The following is a 21784-nucleotide window of genomic DNA, read 5'->3' as shown; positions in this document are numbered from 1 at the left end:
ATAGACTAGGGAAAAATAAGACAAGTGCCAAGTATTGAGAAAGATGATCTAGAAAATCCATTCCCCCTGTATTTAAAGCAGAAGATGCAAAAATTCTTGGATTTGAAACAAAGGACTTTATTAGTCACAGCAATGGCCCAGGAGCCCTGTCCTCCTGTCCTGGTTCTCTGAGGCTCAGTTTGCACAGGGTACCAGGAAGCCTGCTGCACGATGGCTGCACCCGCAGCACCTTGTACATGAGAAAGGAATCTCCATCTTAGGAAACCTGATCATGTTATAATACCAAATAAGTATGTGTGCTCTTTATCCAAAGACAGACATTATCTTCCATAGTAGTTCACAGTACAAAAATATTTCCAAGTTAACTTCAGAACTAAAGCAGGCAGTGCTTTTTCTGGCAAAGTATATGGACATATGACATCTCTGTGGAGAACTGCCTCCCCAATGAATGATTCAAGGAACTTACTAAAAAAGCACAAGAAAAATTTTTGATTGATTTTTGAATGTTTTATAGAACTATAAAAGTTTTTTTCTCTCTCTCCTCTCTCTCTCTCTCTCTCTCTCTCTCTTTTGTTGGTCTTGGGGCTTGAGCTTGGCCTGGGTGCTGTCCTTGAGCTCCTTTTGCTCACAGTTAGCACTCTACCACTTGAGCCACTGTGCCACTTCTGGCTTTTTCTGTGTTTAATTGGAGATAAGAATCTCATAGAGTTTCCTGCCCTGCCTGGACTGGCTTAGAACCTACCTCCTCAGAGCTCAGCCTCCTGAATGGCTAGGATTACAGATATGAACCACCAATGCCTGGCAAAAGTTTTTATTTTTAAAAGGACGACAAAGCAGTGAAAGTACCACAGAGTTGTATGTGTTATTTTCGTTTTTGTTCCTAGAAAAAAGGCTAAAAACATTTAATATATTTTTCTCATAGTTTGTGAACCTAACAGCTCTACTCTTGTATATAAATTTGCCAAAAAGATAAACAAAAGTAGTTGATTCAATGTTTTCTTTGTTTAAAATATTTTAAAATGTTAAAATCTTTGGACATTAAAATACATATTTTCGTGATGTTACTATTTTTATAACAGTATCTCTACACTCTATAAACAGTGCACACGTGATTCAGTTCAGTGTAAATCCTTACAGTGTTTCATTGTTACAGTACTTGAGTTCAAGTGAAGTAAGGGAAAGACTAGGATTAAGTACAGCACCTTGTTCTCACAGCCATACTGGTGCCTATCCACCCAGCTTCAGAGGCCTAGAGGTGACACTAGCCATCCTTTGCCTTGCAGATGCACCCTGGTGTTTAGACCCAGAGAGGAGAGGCAAATGCACCACGTTGTCCTTTACCCCCATGGAGACCTCTAGTGCCACCATCCAAGCATGTGGTTTTTGTCTATAAAAGCTTGGTGTAGGCTCTGTTCTGGGCAGCTGGTCTTAGAGGCAGGAGTCTACCACATAGACACTGGACTTTAAGTAAAGACTCCTGATTCAATCTTTCAAAATGTGGCTTCCCTGTTTTATGACTGGATTTGTATCTGAGATACCTTACAACACAAGTACATGTTAATGAACATGATCAAAGTCTTTGACTTTTCACTACTAAAATGTGATTATGGCTCCAGTAGAATTTACCAAATCTGAACCAAATTCATAATACATTCTCTAAAATCCTGTTCAACAACATGAGGTTTGTTATGTTTGTACATCTCCTGCATCTGAGAGAAAAAAGTTAATACTGCAGCAGGATACCACAAAAAGTACCATTTTCTTCCATATGTAACTAAACGATTGTGCTAGTTTAAGTGCTATTATGCTGTGTACGTACAGATAATTCAATAGTATTAACAAGAAAATAGCACCTTAGAAACAACCCTAACATAAACAGCATAACAAAAAATTGAAGTTTGTAATCTCTTTTCTTTTCTTATTTGTTTTTTTTGAACTAGCTCATTCGTTTATATAAATTATTTATGAAGCCGTATATTATAATCAAATGTTTGTATAATCAAAACAAAAACCACATTAGATGTTTGGCAAGCAAACAATAAATTAATTTGACTAAATTAATGTAATCTGATAGTATTTGGTCTAAAAACATGCTGGTGAGGGTGTTCTTAAATAATGTGATTGCAAAGAGGGGGAGCTGACCACAGACTGTCCAAAGGTCAACTCTTCTGCTGAAGCTTTTGGGCGTAGAAATCTCTGCACATGTCGCAGCACCGCTGATACCATCGCATGTCCTGACACAAGTTCTTTTCACGGATCACTCGGCAATACACGGGCCATTGATCTCCCAGGCACTTGAAAGTCAGAGCAGCTATAAACAAAATGCAATGAACTCACTACATGTAGACATCATACGTATTATTAGTAGAGATACAATTAAGTCATGTAAGTGGAGTTACTGTGACCCATTTTTATTGCTTTCTGAAACCTAGAAGACACACACACACACACACACACACACACACACACACACACCTCATCCTGTAATAAAGGAGTACAGTGAATAAATATTATTTTGAACTTTTTAAGCTCACTGGAAATACATTTCCCACATTTTGTTTTAATATTTAATAATGTGTTTTAATTTTGAATCTTTCCTTTGAATTTGTCTTGGCTTCATTATTAATACTATGATTAGTAGAGATACCAGGGTTTGAAATTCATACTCTTGTCACTTGAGCCACACCTCCAGCCTGACTTTTGGCTGGTTGTTTTGGAGATGGAGTCTTGCCGACCTCCTTGCCAAGCCTCCTGAATGGTTAGATTCACACTCATGTGTTCCTGGCCTCTTTTGGCTTTTGATAAAAAGAGATTCAGAAAAAAATGCATGCTCAATATATTCACCATTAGGGGAATACAAATTAATAAATGTTGCTATGAGTGAAACTATAATGAAATAGAAATAAGAAAATGTACTCATTGGAATATCTAGAGAGAGAGATTTTAGACCTTCTAAACTCAAAGCTGATCATTACAAGGAACAAGTTAGTTCTTGGACTAAGAATCTAGTATAGAAATTTGGTCCAGTATGTTCACTTCAGTTCTTAGAAGAAGTAACAAATTCTAGCATCCGTAAGGAAAGTAAGTCTTTCCACTATTCAAATTCAGTTAATAATTCAAATTATTATGAACAAATTATATGCATAAATTATTATTCAAACAATTCAAATTCAGCTAATAAAAGTACTTTTATAAAACTTGTATTTTCCACCTTAATGTGCCTATGTTTGGGATAAACATTTAAGAAATAAATAAACAAAGTACAATATAAAAATCCTACCTAATCCAATATTTTCTGCCAAATGTTTTTCAAGTACTCCAAATAATTGGAGCAAGAGATTATATTGTTATTGAATATATGGACTTTTATTCAATAAAGCTTCTATAATAAGACAGTTGCAAATCCACAAGTGGATTTGAGACATGCACTTGTTAATTCTTGAAGTTTTTGTCTTAATTAGCCTTGGTTTGCCTATCTCTTAAAATATTATTTGGCTCAAAAGGAAGGTTTTTGTATTTGAGGAAACAGGTTTGGCATTACATTGCCTTTGCTGTTTGTAAACTTACATATGATAAGTTAGCTCCTTGTATTTTGGTAATTTTACTGCATGATACTATTTATTCTTCTGGAGATTACATATAGAGATTATTGCTGAAGTGTTAAATGAACCCACTGACAGGCAGATAGGAGTGCTATTAAAAATCTCTAATTTGCCCAGGTGTCAGTGGCTCACACCTATAATCCTAGCTACTCAGGAGGCTGAGATCTGAGGATCATAGTTCAAAGCCAGTGGGCAGGAAAGTCTGTAGGACTTTTTGATTTCCAATTAATCAACAATAACAACAAAAGTCACACCTGGAGCTATGGATCAAGTGGTAGAGCAGTAGCCCTGAGGGAAAAACCTCAGACAGGGCCCTCAGGCCCTGTGTTCAAGCTCTAGGAGTGGCACACACACACACACACACACACACACACACACACACACACACTAATTTTAGAAAGACCTCTAATGACCAAGATAATTCATTTATTTGTACTTTTATGTAAATATAGGCTACACTCAAAACAATTTTTTTCTTTTAGATTAAACAATAGAAGTTGAGAATATTTCATAATGCAGGACACTATTTTTTTTTCTTTTGTCCCTACTTTCAGTAGACGAAGAAGCGAAGCAGTTAAGAATTTTTTTTTTTAAAGCATGTGGCCATTTGGAGCAAATCATGTTGTAAATAGAAGCAACTTAGTCTAACTAAACTATTCACTCAGTATAGTTTTACAGCTCACAGGATTTAAAGTGGTATGCAAATGAGAAGAAGTTAAAAAGATTTCTGTGCTTCAGAACCCCATTCACTTTCTGGTCTGCTTACCAAGTCTAGGTGATGTTATGGTATTTACATTAATCTTCTCATTGCAGGGCTGTAGGTGGCACGGCCTATATGCTGCAGGTTTTTCTGAAGAAAAGCATTCGTTTCCATGTCTCCCTGTGACCTTATGCATGCACTGGATAACACGAGACTGCATTCCTTTGCCACAGGTAACTGAACACTAGGAAAGATATAAGATGCATTATATGAAGGCTTTTGCCATTTTCTTCTGTGGATCTAAATCATCTTTTAAGGATAGTCCTCAAAAATTAAACAGTCACAACAACCTCCAGACTTGATGCAAAACATGAATCATGCTCACAAATTCTGCAGATAATCTCTGAGTATAGAAAGAGGATTAAATAGAGTTGGAGTATGTAACTTGAAAGGAAATGCTCGGGCAGAGAGTTTACAAAGTTTTACAACCAGATTTGCAACAAATAATCGATTCATTATTTATTAACAGTCATTGATGTTGAAATGTTAGCATATGATCAGTTATGGCACTAAAATCCTTATGAAAGTTTTTCAAATTCTATTCATTTATTTTTGCTCTGACCTGAAAGTGTTAACCAACACACACACACACACACACACACACACACACACACTCTTTATAGATGGTTTGTCACCCTGATAGATTGTTGAAGTAACAACTGTTTCTTAGCAGATTAGATGACATCCACTCTAAACACAATGAAAATATCTGACAATCTGGATTTGCTAATAAATGTACTTTTACTTTTTTTGTTCTGGTACTGGAGTTTGAATTCAGGACCTGGATGTTGTCCCTTAGGTTTTTTTGCTCAAAGCTGATGCTATATCACTTCGGTCATAGTTCCATTTCTGGCTTTTTTGGTAGTTAATTAGGGATAAATGTCTCAAAGTCTTTCCTGCCCAGACTGGCCTCGAACCGTGATCCTCAGGTCTCAGTGGCCTGAGTAGCTAGGATTATAGGTGTGACCAGTACCTGGAAAAATGCACTTTTAATGGATTTCTTGCACCCAAATACAGTTTGTACAACATTTTGCAGAGAAGAAAATACTTAATGTGCACCACTAGACTTATTTGGCTGAAGAAATACACATGTTTTGTAATTCCAAAATGATGTGTAAGACAGGGGATTTGCTTCTAACGATGATGGTTACTAGGCATACTCTTCTCTATGCAATGAAGACTTACCCACATCATGTTAAACATGTTTAGAAAAATGATACTATTTAAACAAATGATATCATTGTAGTTATTCTAATTGAAAGTAGGAAAATGCTTTGTTTTCTTTTATGACACAGGATTTGAATCAGGCTTCACAGTTTCTAGGCAGTACTCTAGTATTTGAATTATGTTCCCAGACCCTTTCAGCTCAAGTTTTTGTTCAGGGCCTGCCTCAGACTACAATCTTCCTACCTATGCTTCCTGCTGAGCTAGAACCAAAAGCACATGTCATCATGCCTGGCCTATTAACTGAACTAGGGCCTAAGTTGGTCTCAAACCAGTTTTCTAGCCCTCTACTTGCTGAGTAGCTAGACAGGCATGACATAACATGCCTGCCTGTAATTGCTTTCTCATTGTAACTTTTAAATAGGAAAACCTCATGTTTTTAATATTTTCTCCTCTGCATTTGACCAAGTCAGTATTAGGACTGATTTCTCTTTGCTGTAAATTCTTCATTTATGCTTGACATGTGTTGCATCTCTTTACATATTTTCCTTTGGCCAACATATATCCTGAAAAACCCTGATGACCCTCTGCTTAGTCTACTGTTATCAAATTTGTCTTTAACACTTGCTTTCTAAGGAATCCCACTCATTTGAATATATATTCTTAATTTTTTTAATGTACAGACTCTCTAATGGCAAATATCTTTGGTTGTTGAATTCTCCATTACCTGCAAGATAAGTAATTTTCTTCTGTTCTTTTTCTACCTCATCAAGCTTTTTTCTGTAATATAAATTTATCATGTTCACCTAATTTCTATCCCTACTTGTCCTCATATCATGCTTCTCTTCATTAGGCTCCATCTCTTTTCCAGACATAGTCTCAAATTCTACCTTTTCCCTGAAAGTATGCAAGTTAATGCAATGCAAAGCCATGCACCTGTATACTGAGAGCATACTTCAAAACCATGTTGAGAGCTTTTTTATGGCATGAGATTTCTAAATCAATAAACACTCCAGGGGTCTGAGAGTCTTCATTCAATAAAAAAGAGTCTGTGGTCAGGCTCTGGAAACTACTGACAAAAAGTACATGCCCTTCATTCCACATTGTCCAGAGTGTGTGGCTCCTTACCTTCTGACACTACCTTTTACTGCACACAGTTTGTATCTTGGTAGATAGAATTAAGTAAATAAAATCAGATTTATTGTCCTATCATTTCTTTTATGAACACTGGTTAACTTTATTTAACAAGTTATTGAAGGTCATGTAACATTTGCCCCTTCCCCCATCATTTGAGTGACTCATGATTCTGACTCTCTTACTCAATATTCCTGATCAGTGTTCATTGTAGGAGTACAAGAGGGAATGCTTAGTTTTTCATTTATTGATTCAGCAAGAAATAACATTTGGCCTGGAATATATATTGTCTTTTTTAATTCACAGAAAACTCTATATTTGAGATATGACAAAAGCTTGGCATGAAAGAACAGAACATACTATAACTAAAATGATTCTAGAGCTAGCTGGACTTCTTGTTTGTATTGAAGATGGGTTTGCACTATGTTGTCCAGGTTGATCTCCGGGGGTCCTACCACCACAGTATCTGAGTGGCTGAGATTACATGTATACAATGTGACCTTATTTTTAACATTTTATTTTGTAAACACATACATAATGTTTGCTTTGTATCAGATGGACTACCAGTTTTCTGCAATGATGTTACTATAGAATTGACATTTTCCTTTCAGTAAAATTTAAATTTAAAGCTACTATAATAGGAGTAACTAGTATAGCTTTTCTTTAAAATTTTCATCTTAGGTTGTTTGTGGTGGCTCAAGCCTGTAATCCTAGTTACTCAGGAGGCTGAGATCTAGGGACTGTGGTTCAAAGCAACCAGGCTAGAAAGTCTGTGAGACTCTTATCCCCAATTAGGCACTAAAAAGCACACCATTTTCTGGGTTGTTAAAAAATGAAATAAAATAGCTATACGTACATTATAATATTGAATGGATTATCTTCTCTGATACATAACTGAGTAGTGTCTCAGTAAGTACTGTTAAATTAAAAAAGTTAGTTGCAATTCCCATGTAAGTTAAATTTTATAACAATTTGGATATACACATATTACCAGAAAATGATGGAAATTCTGTAATTCATTTATCTAAAATAGTATCATCTGCTCTTGACAATAGTAGAATATATTTTAATATTAAATTAAGTCTTACATTTCTGTAGATTATAATTTCCACTAAAACACCTTATTAATAACATTTTATTACAATTATGTGAAAAACAATATTTGGAATGGAAAAATTGAGATCCTAAGATATCTTCAAAACTAGTTCTTATTTTAGTATAGAAAACAATATTAAATTATTGGCTATTTTGTCAATTGACATTGCTATGATTGCAAACAGAGAGCTTCTAAAAGAAAAAGCCAGTACTATTCTTGCTTTGAAATCAGAAGACCTAACTTTTAATCTTGCCTCCAGCAATGACTATCTGGAATATATTTTTCCTTTTTGTTGTGTAAGGCATTGAAGTAGGTCATAGCAACAGTTTCAGGTCTAAATTACTATGGAGGTTAAAAAATCTCAGTAATCGATTATTGAATGCCATCATTCTTGGTCAATTTTTAAGTGGCAAAACTGTCTGAGAGTTAATCTCACTAGTACATTATTCACTGTGATACATAAAATAATAGGAGTATGAAATATGATCTGTCAAACAATGACCCAAAATTATAGTTTGCCTGAATGTCTCTGAATACTTCATCATGTTTTGAGTTTTTCAAATATTTGCTGATTACCCATTATATTAAAAAATAAAAATATTGGATTACTTACACTGTGAATCTAGTGCTTTATTCAATAATTCTTTTTTTTTTTTTGGCCAGTCGTGGGCCTTGGACTCAGGGCCTGAGCACTGTCCCTGGCTTCTTCCCGCTCAAGGCTAGCACTCTGCCACTTGAGCCACAGCGCCGCTTCTGGCCGTTTTCTGTATATGTGGTGCTGGGGAATCGAACCTAGGGCCTCGTGTATCCGAGGCTGGCACTCTTGCCACTAGGCTATATCCCCAGCCCTCAATAATTCTTATTAGCAGAACACAGTGATATGCATAAGTAGTAGGCTAATCCCTTTGGAAGATGGAAGCAGAATACTAATCACTCCATGGAAACTTAATCTACTTTTTAACCAATTACTTTGTATATAAGTAGGTTATCTTGCAAAGTCACTGCAGGTTTTTTGTTGTTGTTGTTTTGTTTTTTCTTTCTTTCCAGTATTGGGGCTTAAACTTAGATTCTGGATGCTGTTCCTTAGCGTTTATGCGCCATCACATAAGCCATAGCTTGACTTCTGGCCTTTTGTTGGTTAATTAATGAAAACAATCTTATAGATTTATCTGCACAGGCTGGCTTTAAACCATGATCCTCAGGTCTCAGATTCTTGTTTGTTTGTTTTGTTTTTTGCCAGTCTGGGGCTTGAACTCAGGGCCTAAGCACTGTCCCTGGCTTCATTTTGCTCAAGGCTAGCACTCTACCACTTGAGCCACAGCGCCACTTCTGGCCTTTTCTATATATGTGGTGCTGAGGAATCGAACCCAGGGCTTCATGTATACGAGGCGAGCACTTTACCACTAGGCTATATTCCCAGCTCAAGTCTCAGATTCTTGAGTATCTAGGATTAAAGACATGAGCCACCAACAGCTGGCTCACAATTGCTTTCTGATGAGAGGGAACTAAGGAATACTATTTTTGAGAATTTTCACTCTACATGATGTTAGCATTATTTGGTGTTTATTATATGTTAAGGGCTTGCGTTAGAGGTTATGCTATTTTACATGCCACCCAAGAGTGCTATAATTCCATTTATTAAACAGGTGAGAAAATTAAAAATACAATAATTTAAACATTCTGTGCAATGTTTTGCAGCTAAGAAGCAGTAGAATTGGGAGTTTGAACTTAAACATGGGAATTCAGCTTTAAAGCTTGAGCTACATTTGCTACACTTGATGTGATTGAAATGCTTTTATGTTAGAAATAACCTTTTACACTATCTTTCTCTTAAACTAAGCAGTGAGTTAGAAGATTATTTGGGGATTTTGTTATACTTTAGACTGGGTGTGTGAGATAAATTCTTTGCCTTAAGGGTAATTCACATGAATGGCTCATGTTTAGACATAGTGACCATATCATGTGTTACTCAAATCAGGACACTTGTGGAAAGAGGTATTAATAAGAATTATTCACAGACTACCTGCATGAAAAATTTGGGGAAATTCAGTCATAGAGTTACCTTATCTTCAAACAGCCTAAGAACAGATCTATGTTTTAGAAAATAAGTGTAATTCATGAGCATGTGAAATACTGATAAATCCAAGGCATTGTCTAATATGCATTTAGGTGGGCTGTACTGGTTAATCTTTGCTTTATAAGTGGAAAGAATAAAGTTCATAGAAATTATTTTACTGGTTCACTCAACAAGTATTTACTAAAGCTGACAATGTGCCAAGCACTCTTCTGGATGTTCATATGAAAGAGCCCACAAAATAGACAAGACCATAAGCACACCACTCCATGGGACAGGAGAAAGAACCTGGAATAAAATATGCCCACTTTTAGATATTAACAAGCACTATGAAGAAAACTAAATGTGATCCCTGGTTCTGTGTTGCTTCTGAGTTGCACAGGTTATGAGATTCTCTAGCTCTATTCACATGCTAATGTTTTATACTTGTCCAGTAAGCAGTCAATAATCAGCTTGCTTTTGTTGTTGTTGTTTTTTCCGTTGCAGTAACAACTATGTTTGAATGGAGATACTGTGTCTTGTAATTCATTGTAAAAATAAGAATTTGAGTGTGTCTCTCCCTTTCCCTTAGAGCACCCACACTGTGTTAGAGTGCATCATGCCCTTCTGTTTGTCTGCTTTCTTGCTCGCCCAATAAAGCTCTGCCAAGTTTTCTTAAAATTAAAAAAAAAGTATTTGTTGATGTTTCTCAAGGTGAGCATAATAAGGGAAACTAGGGTTCCTGGGAACAGGTCTAAACTGTCTAACTAAAAATCCAAAACCATGATAAATCAAAGAAGGAATTGATAAATAGGATCACATCAAACTTACAAGTTTCTGCATAGCAAATGATATTACTAACAAACTAAATAGAAAAATCACAGAATGGGAGAAGATTTTTTACTAGCTATACATCAGACAAGGGCCCAATACCCAAAATACACTTAGAGCTAAAAAAATTGAACTGTCAAAAAACAAACACACAAAGAAACAACCACCCAATTAATATAAATGGGCTAATGACTCAAAGAAAGACTTCTCAGAAGCAATAAAATCCAATAGACAAAGGAAGAAATGTTGAACATCTCTGCCATAAAAAAAATGCAAATCAAAACTACACTATGATAACACCTCATCCCAGTTAGAATGGCCATTATCAAGAAAATTAACAATAACAAATGCTGGCATGGATGAGGCCAAAAAGGAACTCTTTTACACTGTTTATGGAATGTAAGCTTGTTTAACCACTCTGGAAAGCACTGCGGAGGGCCCCCAAATAACTAAACATAGATCTCAGCGATTACACTCCTGGGCAATTATCTAACAGAGCACAAACAAGGATACACTAAAGCCACCACCACAACCATGTTTATTATGGTTTTATTTACCATAGCCATGATATGGAGTCAGCAATGATGCTGATGGATGAATTGATCAAGAAAATGTGGTCTATATATACAGTGGAATTCTACATATCCATCAAAAGGACTTTGCAAGGTATGGAAAGACTTGGGGAAAACTATAAATAAAGTAAGCCAGACCCAGAGAAACACATGTTGCATTGTTTCTTTCATTTTGGGGAGCTAGAATGTGCCTATAAATCTAGAAGTAAACACTGAGTGGCAGCCAAGAGGTTATAAATGAATTGATTGACGTGTAATAGACTCTATGGGAGAACAAATAGTATAATTCTTTAGAAACACTAAGTCAAAGTCTAACAAAATAAGTACCAGGGAATGGGTACTTGCAAAGGTAAAGGGGAGCAGAGGGGTAGAAGAATGAATGGAAGAATTGAATGGAAAGTAGACAAGAATGTATTATATATGCCACAGAATGGGGAAAAATAAGGGAAGGGATGGGTTGAGGCAGGATGAAGATGTTGAAGGGATGACATAGATCAAGATGCAGAGTATACATAAATTGCTTTGTTAAATGGCAAAAAATTTAATACATGACATGAAAATTAAAAATAATGAGGGGCAAAAAGGGGTGGGAGGGATGGGTGAGAATGTTAAAAGGTGACATTGAGCAAGAGCACTGTATTCATAAACTTTTCTCTTAAATGTTAATTCCTTTCCACAATTACTTGAAGTTAAATAGAATATATTTTAAAATATTATCTTAAAATTAAAGCTATTATTGCCTCTTGGAAAACATAACTTATAAGAAAAAAAGAAACAAATATTTTGAAGTCAGAATGAAATGTTTCTTCAAGTGGAAATTTTAGAGCTATAACTATATTATAACTATATTATTTTGAAAATATGAATTGAGATAATGACCAAATCTGCTTATTGACTAATTGTTATTATACAAATATTCTATATTGTACATTAACTTATAATGTGAGGTAATGTATGCTTTTGAACATAGGAAAAACAGTTTCACATCTATTCATAGTAATTAATATGCCAAACTTTAAAAGCATTGTTTAAATGTTTGCTTCTAACTTTCATTTCAGGACTTCAAAATTGTCACACATATTTTAGTGCTATGCAGTTACTTGTCACTCTACATATTTAGACTACTTAGATTTCTAAGTCACTTGGGAGATTATGGTATATTTGGATTATATAATCAACTAGTTTATTTTGCAAATGTTAAGCACAATCTTACACTTAAACTGTTCAAGCTGCAATCCTATAAAATGTCATCTTAAAAGATTTTGCCAAAAGGTCGAAAACTCAGTAAAAGTATCACTAAAAGTATTTATTTAAATAGTTGGTAGACTAATGAAAAGTAACTAAACAATGTGTTGTCTATTTATGAATTCCTTACAAATAAAAAAAACTTCCATGTATTTAGGAATTAAAAATAATAATTCTCACACTTGGCCAGCATAGAGATTACCCCAAATTCCTTACCTCTTGTCTGTGCCAAAGATATATATTTTGGAGAGAGTGTGTGTTTTCCAGGCCAACAGCTTAGGAAGGCTCAGTAATACTTTCCTCATTTCCAGCTGTTCTCTATAAGAAATAGCAATTCCTAAATTAAGGGAAAACTGTCACTGGCAGAGATCAGATTTATTTTTCCTCTGCCAGTATAACAGACTATCTTACAGGATCTGATATAATCTATAACGAGAAGTGCCAGTCAGTATCTAGGTTAACAGGCCTATGGGTAATTTGTCATCAGGAATGAATGGGTCATTTCAAAGTAGTTTAATAAGAGTAAAGTAGTGTTCACAGTGGAGTGTGGCCATCATGACTTCTACTGGAAAAGATTACCACAACATTCCTATTCATTTATGTATATGTGTAGCCATTCTACCTTTCAACTTTTTAATAAAGTGTGTGTGAAACAAGAACAAAGATATGGTTTTTTTGTGTGAGATTTAGCATTTATTCTGGTCATGGTTTCATTGTGTTTTTAAAACAGTTTGTCTCACTTATATAACTTGTGGCTATTTGGAATCAAGTCCATTCCTAGAAGTGAGACATTTGAGGGCGTTTTCTCTCTCTATGTGTTCTTCATTCATTTCTTTTAGCTTTTTTATTTTTCTCATTTGTTATAATGTTCAAACCACTCTGTTGTCTTTAGTGAAAATATTGGATTACGTGAACTATATGTAAATAAAACAAGGCAGTGTGTGCAACAAAACTGAATTGCTCCTGAATAATTTAGAGAGAGTTGAATATATTGTGAGAGGACTGTCAAAATGATGTAAATAGTTTTATACTGAAATGAATATTGATCAGTATAACATTGGGAGAAATTATAAATTAATAAATATAATCTCTATTGTACTGGAACTCATCCTACAAATTGCTGAGTATTACAGAAGTTGCTCCCTCTCCCCACTCTCCACTCCCACCAAAGTTAACCTGTCTGCAGGCGTTTCTTTACTGGAACAGCCTTTCAACAACTTAGGCATTTGACCTGGTCCTTGGGTTCACAGATGGCTGGAAGAAATAAATTCTGTGAATGGAGATCTCAACAAAGACACAGAGATTAGAAAAGTTACAATTTCCTATGTCTAAGCTTAGAATACACTTGAGCAGATGAAGGTAAGAGGACACTTCTGAGTAGATAGAGTATGTAAACATATGGAAACTCACTAAAGAATACAGATAAAGATACACAATTTATTTCAGATGGCTATTCTGTTTATTTTCACATTGTGCTGGGATCAAACCTATGGTTTTGAAGTTAGGAAAGCAGTTTACCATTGAGAGCTACATCCACAGAACAAACAATATTCTTGATTGTCACATTAAGGTTTATTTCTTTTAACTCCCCTCAAAGACTCACTAAGATTGTCTCAGTGAAAAGAAGTGCCTTGTGATAATGCATAAGTTTTTATCCATGTTAGAAGCCACAAGCAACATCATCGATTATTACTAAGGAAACTCAAACTTCTGTAGTCAAAACAGAAGGGAGATCATCTGACTGCACAATCTATGAGCCTTTTAGTTCAATTTATTTAGTACTTCACACTCTCATGTTTTATCTCTCTAAAAAATCCACTATAATTAAGACAGTAAGTATTTTTTCAAAGTATTTGAAAATTTATTTAAATCAATGACTTATTGACCAAAATAAAGGTAGGGTTCAAAAGTGATAGAATAATAAATCTTCCATTTGCCTTCCTAGGTTTAAGTACATTGGTAAATAACATTTTGTGAAATTATTGTTTCTATGATCTTACACTTGCCAGAGTTAGTTTAATTTAATAATTTAACACAAGTACTTTAAGGTTGTAGTGATTGTTTATAGAAAGCATACTGTTAGAAAGAGTTGGTACAATTATTTGATTAATATGTACATCTGTTTTTGAAGTTCCTTAAAAATAGAAGGCTAATCCTATATATAATATAAAATAATACATATATAATCATATCTAATATAATATAAATAATATGAATGCTACAGGATAATAAATCAAATGGATTTTAATAGAATCAGATGTAGGTATGGCTAAGAAAATTATTTTTGTTGGGTGCTGGTGGCTTATATCTGTAATGCTAACTAATTAGGAGGCCAATATTTAAGGATTGTGGCTCAAAGCCAGGTCAAAAAAGTCTGAGAGGTGTTAGAGTGTCAGACATGAGAGAAAAACTTGAATAAGAGCACAAGGTGTTGAGTTCAAATTTTTATATCAGCGCACACACACATACACACACACACAAATAAAGTAATCAATACTTGCTTTGTAGCTTACAACATTGTTTCTAAGATGTAAAAAAAATTATAAAACACAATTTTAAGGTTTATAACTAGATTTATAAGCGCAGAAAATTTTCATTGAAGATAATAACCAAAGAAAGAGGAATTCTCTTCTTTGCATACAATTTTTGTTATTAGAAAGCTTGCTTTATTTATATACTTAAGTACTTATTCATTTATGTATTTCCATTTTCATTGCTGGAGATTGAACCTAGGGCCTTGTGCATGTGAGGCAAGTTAGGTTCTACCATTTGAGCTATAACTCCAGCCTGAAATTGTGCATTTAGACTGACATAATTCCCTATCCAATAGAAAAAGTTATCTTATTTTTAAGTTTTTCATATATCTAATTCTTCTTTTATTTAACTGAGCAAACTGAATATGATTTTGGTTTCCTTTTGCCAGATAAGTTAGTGACTTATTGTACTGGAAGTACATTTACACAAATACATACCCAAGTAGTTGTACAAACTAAATCATCTGGAATGATTTACTCTAGAACTATTTCTAGAATTTTTTTGGATTACTTCATCTCAAAAAGACTTATATTCATAGTGCAAACACCTATTAATAATGTCCTAACTTGATTTATGGCCAAAACTATTTGTTTTCTGTGTTTTAAAGGATGGAATAAGTCTGAATTATAGAGTATAAATTGAATCTAAAAGTATGTCATGAAAAATTATATTCAGTCCAGAAATATCTTATCTTTAAAATTCAGTTGAATAAAAATAAATCACTAACTGATATAGAGAAGAGTTCAATCTACAAAGGCTTGTGAAAAAGGTACCAAATTCTACCTAACAGGTAGATAAAATAATGTTTTCATTTGCTCTTTTGTTTTCCAATAATGCAAACCAGAAGTCTAGAAGTTCAAATAAAGGCAAAAAGGTCAAATTTAAGCAGTAAATATGTCATTTTACTATGTCATGTTATTTTTCAATTCAGTGTTCATGTAGAACAGTTTTAATGATTGGATTCAAATTTATGTTGCTAAGAAACATGTGGGTCCTGTCCGCTCCCTGGAACGTTCTTCAGACCATAATCCTATCAGAGATGCAGCAAGAATGTGACATCTAATTGTGTCAGTGGTGAACCCAAGCCAGAACAAAGCAGCTGCACTCTGTGTCCTATTTTTTTTCCAGCTTTCCAGTCTCAATGAAATAAACACGTACAATGTTCAACATAGCCTGCATTACATCCACTTAGAAATTAGAAGGAAAATCTTTATAACAGTTTTTTTTTCAGTTCGCTAAAACTTTTTTCTCATCTCAATCTGAGTGTCTTCTACCATTTATACAAAACTCTCTGCAACATAAATACTAGAAAATATGTAGCCTGATAGAGATGCAGTGAATCTAGCTTGAGGTATAAGCCCTATTCTTTGTGTGAATCTCTTGGCATCACCTTCTCCCAATAATGGACTCGTAGGCAGTGAGAAACCTGAGTATAAAATGTTCTCAAAGGCAGTGCGGTGGCTCATACTTATAATCCTAGCTACTCAGGAGGCTGAGATCTGAGGATAGCAGTTCAAAGCCAGCCCTGGCAGGAAAGTCCATGAACCTCTTATCTCTAACTGACCACCAGAAAACCTGATGTGGCGCTGTGGCTCAATTGGCTCTAGCCTTGAGCTAAAGAGCCTAGGGGCAGAACCCAGGCCCAGAGTTCAGGCCCCATGACCAAAATAAAGGAAAAAAAAAGTTCTCAAATTTATTCTCTGAGTGATGTGATATTATCAAGGGGAGTCTGGATATTCAGTGTTAGATGTTAGATTACATAGACACTACTTTAAATATTCCCAATTTAAGTCAATCCATGGCTTAATTTTAGTTGTGTTGACTGATTAAGTTATATAAGTAAAATTTGAGTGAAGTTGATAGATGAACTCATCTATCAACCTCAAAGGAACTCCAAAATGCACTCACAGCTCTTTATATCTTGTTACTCTTTCTGTTCCAGGGACAAAGATGCTAGGAGAGCTATGTATTTTCGTTGTCACTGAACATTTTAATCACTGAAACTTAATAATCACAGCATTATTCTTTTTCTCTGTAATTATTTTGGGATGGTCTCCATTTCATCAGAAAAGCGGTATCTTAGAAGTATCAAAGGAGGAGTGAAATCAATAAAATTCACATGGAGCAAGTAGTTTTAGTTTGTATATACTGCAGTTTAATTTGTTAATGCCAAGACCTCAGAAGAAAGGAATAAAATACCTTTATGGTAAAAAAGACATATTTGCCTGAAAAAAGTTGGGGGAAACTATTAAATTTATACAGCACAGCATATTTTGTAAATAAGCAAAGAAAGAAAGAAGTACAGAGATGCTCATTGAAGCTGTATTCCAGTTAGCAGTACAGTAATTTTTAAAAAAGCAATTTAAACCGAATCGATACAAATACACTCAAGAATTGCATATGTAATTGAAATAAATTTGAAAAGTACTTTTTAAATTTAGCATAAAAACAAAAACCAGCATTCTTTATGAATGTCCCAGTTATTTATTTATTATCTATTGGTTGCCTTTTCTTTGGGCTTGGGCTCAAGGTCTCACACTCCTTGGGCCTGCTTACTCACCACTGGTGCTCATCATCTGAGCTGAACCTCAAACTTGGTATTTTCCTGGTTAGTTGGGAAATGGAGTTTCTTGGACTTTTCTACCTGGGCTTGTCTTGAAGCACGACACCGAAGTCTCCACCTCATGAGTAGCTAGGACTACAGGTGTGTGCCACTGTTGCCTGTATATTTAGTTTTCTACAATGAGAGGCCATAAATAAATGAGAGGCCATCAGATAGGAATATTTTATTAATTAAAAGTAATACCATCTGTCATGATAATAGGATATAATATCCTTGTTTCCTCTATAAGAGCCTCTCCTATGTTAAATATGACAACAAAACCAGGATTTTCTGGTTTTGTAAGTAATTATTTTGGTTTTGTAGTTAAGCTGGGATTAATATATATCATCAAAAATAATGTTGGAAAAATAGAGTTCATCTATTGCAATGGATTTCAAGATTTTTTTTCTTCTTTGGAAATAATTCTTCTGGGGAATAATTATTTAAAGATGTCCAGGAATGGGAAAGTGTCTGAGTAAGTAGTAAGTGCTTGTTTAGAATGCATGAAGCCTTTTGATTGATCCTCAGCACAAAAATATAAAATAGAAATAAAATTAAAGAGAGAGAATGTCCAGTAGCCACCAGCACAACCACATGTACTGCAGTACTATTCATCATAGTCAAGGTATGGAATCAGCCCAGATGCTCTGCAATGAACAAATGGATCAAGAAAATTTGGTATTTGTTCTAATTCATTAGAAAGAATGTTGTCATACAATTTGTAGGAAAATGGAAAATCTTGGAAAAATTATATTAAATGAGGTAAATCAGGTCCAGAAGCCAGGTGCTGGTGGCTCATACCTGTACTCCTAGCTACGTAGGAGGCTGAGATCTGAGGATCAAAGTTCAAAGTCAGCCCTGGTAGGAAAGGCCCTGGGATTTATCTCCAATTAACCACCAGAAAACCAGAAGTGGCACTGTGGCTCAAATGGTAGAGCTCTAGCCTTGAGATGAAGAGTTCAGGGACAACACCCAGGCCCAGAGTTTAAGCCCCACAAGTGAAAAACCCAAAAAACAAAAAAAGAAAAAACTCAGGCCTAGAAAGAAAAGGTAAGCATGTTTTCCCTTATGTGTGGAAGCTAGATTTAGCTTATATACATACATACATATATAGGGTTATTTGAAAGGGGTTGGATTGGGTCATGGGGAAAGGAGTCCAGGGAGTACTAATAGGACAGGAGGAGACAGGGAGAATGCAAGGATTCAATGCATATCCTACAAAATTAAGAGTGAGGGAAGGGGTGGGTAGGGAAGGGATGCATGAGAATGTGTGGTGACATTGATTAAGGCATTATTGTATTCATAAACTGCTTTGTTAAATGACAACTCATTTGTTCAACTACTTAATGGTAATAATAAAAAGAAAAAAAAGATAGTACTCAGAATGTTACTAAACAGAATCGAAATAAGGTAGAAGTGAATTATGACAAAGGAAAAGGATCAGGAGGCAAGATTGATTCCTTGCTTTAGTGAGTGCTTTTTAAAAAATGTATTTCCTCACTCTACCTTACATGTCAGAGATGAATGGAGAATTAATACACATATAACTTGAAGATACTCTTGTCTATTTCTCTTATGTTTTGATATGGGATAAACATATAAGAATTCAATGGATTAACTTATTCATTTATATAATACACTCATATAAACTGTCCCCCATCTCTTGAAATCCCAGCCAATGTCTTTCCTGTCATCCTAATTCACTGCTTTCCTTCAAATTAGGAAACCATAAGTCATGAAAAAAAAAACAGAAGTTAATTGTGACTAATTTGAAATTCTTACTCTTTGATTGAAAAGTAGCTTACTCTCAAGGATAAGCGTGTCCACCAGGCAAAAAGCTGCAAGGTTTGAGTTAAATGTCTTGCTGTAGTTGGGAGTTGCCTTAGATGGTTTCCCAAGGCACCCTGCAGAGTCCAGTAAGAGAATGGCTAATCAGAGCTCTTTATATATTTTGAAGATTACTCCATGAATGTAAGGTTACATTTGAAAACATACCAGCTCCTCAACATACAGTAGCAGCTGTATCTTCTTTGCCCATTTATAAAATAGAGGGGAAAGAGAGCAGATACTTGCCTTATAAGACAACAATCTGTGTTTCCATGATAAATAAGTATATGATATCACAGCTGAATATATAGAATTATGAACTGATGCTTAAACTTATGAAATCTAGAATTTTAGAACTATTTTATTTTACCCAGATAAGATGACAAGTTTTTCATAAAATCAGAGATTTAAAAAATACTTTATAGGGTAGATATGTTAAAATTTTTCTACAGTCCAATTACATATGAGGTTTTACTTATGTAAATCATTAGAAAACATTATTAGTATTGTGAAATACAACTCATTATTCACTTACCAGTGAATTGCATGTACTAAATTTGACTAAAGGACTTCAAGAATTCTGATCTTTTCCAAAAGTTGGAGGAAAAATATTACCTTTATCTATCAACATGTGAGTCCCCTTTGCTTGATTCTCTTGCTACCTTCTTTACCTAAGTTTTGAATTTGCTTAACTGATGATTTTCTCTTGATGATACAACTTTTGTTTAAAAATATTTGGAGAAGGCAGGCCCAGTGATCTGCAATTCTAGCTACTTTGAGAGCTGTTATCAGGAGCTTTACAGTTCCAAGACCAGCATGGTATACACATTTACAGGTCCCTATCTCAAGAGGAAAAAAGCTGAATGTTCTGATATACACTTGTCTTCCCAAGTAAGTGAGAGGCAGAAAGGTCCAGAAAGGTCCAGGCAAAATAAGACTATGTAACACATAACCAGCACAAAAAGGACTGGAGGTATGACCAAGTGTTAGAGTACCTACCCTAACAAGCATGAGGTCCTGAGTTCAATCCTATTACTAACAACAACAACAACAAATCTTGACAACACAATAACAAAATTAGCATAAAAATGATAATATATATTTTCAAGGATGGTATTAAATACAAGTTTTCTTTACTTAATTTGTAATGCCTTTCTAGAGAGATCATGATTGCAGAGAGATAAATTTAAACCTATCTATATTATATTCCCTGCCCCATGATCTTTGTTTGTCTCTGCTCTCTACTCTTTTTTTTTTTGGCCAGTCCTGGGCCTTGGACTCAGGGCCTGAGCACCACTGTCCCTGGCCTCTTCTTGCTCAAGACTAGCAACTCTGCCACTTGAGCCACAGCGCCCCTTCTGGCCGTTTTCCATATATGTGGTGCTGGGGATTCGAACGGAGAGCTTCCTGTGTAGGAGGCAAGCACTCTTGCCACTAGGCCATATTCCCAGCCCCTACTCTCTACTCCTCTTAAACTTCATAGCATATGTACAGCACCTGGGCAATGATGACATCATTAAAACCCACGGGAACGGATGAGCGACTCTCACCTTGGACCAGTCACCCATCTGCCACACGTAGCATTTCGAGTAATCCTCGCAGTCCTCAGCCTCCCTCGGTCTGGTGGAGAGGACACATTTCTTTCTTGGGTTTGTACATCTCACTGTCCGATGGCGGACACCTTTGCCACACTTGGCTGAGCACTGAAAGATGACATTAAAAGGTCTGGTTGTACTGGTTTTGAATCATTTCCCAGGACCAACACAAAAAAGAAAATAAAAAAGAAAGATAAAAGAAAGTAAAAGACACATTTATAAGAAGAACCAGGCTAAGTAGCTGTATAAGAGGCCAAATGGTGCTTAAGTCACAGTTTTGAAGCTAAGTGGCTTCAGGCATATTAGGCTATTATATAGAGTAGTATATTACACTAGGATGATATGAGAAAGACCAATAATATATCCTGATTAATTCCTTACAGAAAAATAAATTATATGCAACTACTAATACATAAAAAGAATTAAAATTTCCCTATATAATTATGTAATGAAAAATATTCATTTATTTGTGCTAATATTTGCTCTTTCCTTAGCTATAGTAAATGATGGTGAAAATGTCAATTTTTCAAATAATTTCTTACAAATATCTCTTTTTTTTGTCAGTTGTGGGGCTTGAGCTACAAATATCTCTTAAAAGTAAGATAGAAGAAATCAGATTGAACTGATCCAATCTGATAAAAATTCTAATGTTTCATTCATTTGCTAAAGTGTATAGAAAACATGAAAATGAAGCTACGAGTCAGCAAGATTCAACCTAGAAAAGTAACAGAAAAATCTGGTTCTTTTATGCGCTTTTTGAAAGATTGA

At 35.0% G+C, this 21784-nt stretch overlaps 1 protein-coding gene across 2 annotated transcripts in view; it reads right to left on the bottom strand.

The window, feature by feature from the left end:
- Window positions 1-2071: 2071 nt before the first annotated feature.
- The window catches only part of Adamts19 (ADAM metallopeptidase with thrombospondin type 1 motif 19), a 155821-nt gene continuing 136108 nt past the window's right edge, over window positions 2072-21784 (bottom strand). For both annotated transcript variants that reach the window (XM_048331432.1, XM_048331431.1), the window contains 3 exons: window positions 20972-21124; window positions 4369-4546; window positions 2072-2311 (listed from right to left, as the gene is read on the bottom strand). In XM_048331432.1, coding sequence (XP_048187389.1) covers window positions 2160-2311; window positions 4369-4546; window positions 20972-21124 — 483 coding nt within the window. In that variant the 3' untranslated portion in view covers window positions 2072-2159. The remainder of the gene's footprint in view (window positions 2312-4368; window positions 4547-20971; window positions 21125-21784) is intronic.

Source organism: Perognathus longimembris, chromosome 22, assembly GCF_023159225.1.
Source record: "Perognathus longimembris pacificus isolate PPM17 chromosome 22, ASM2315922v1, whole genome shotgun sequence".
NCBI lineage: Eukaryota > Metazoa > Chordata > Mammalia > Rodentia > Heteromyidae > Perognathus > Perognathus longimembris.
The sequence above is the reverse complement of the archived record's forward strand: the minus strand, read 5'-3'. Positions and strand labels throughout refer to the sequence as shown.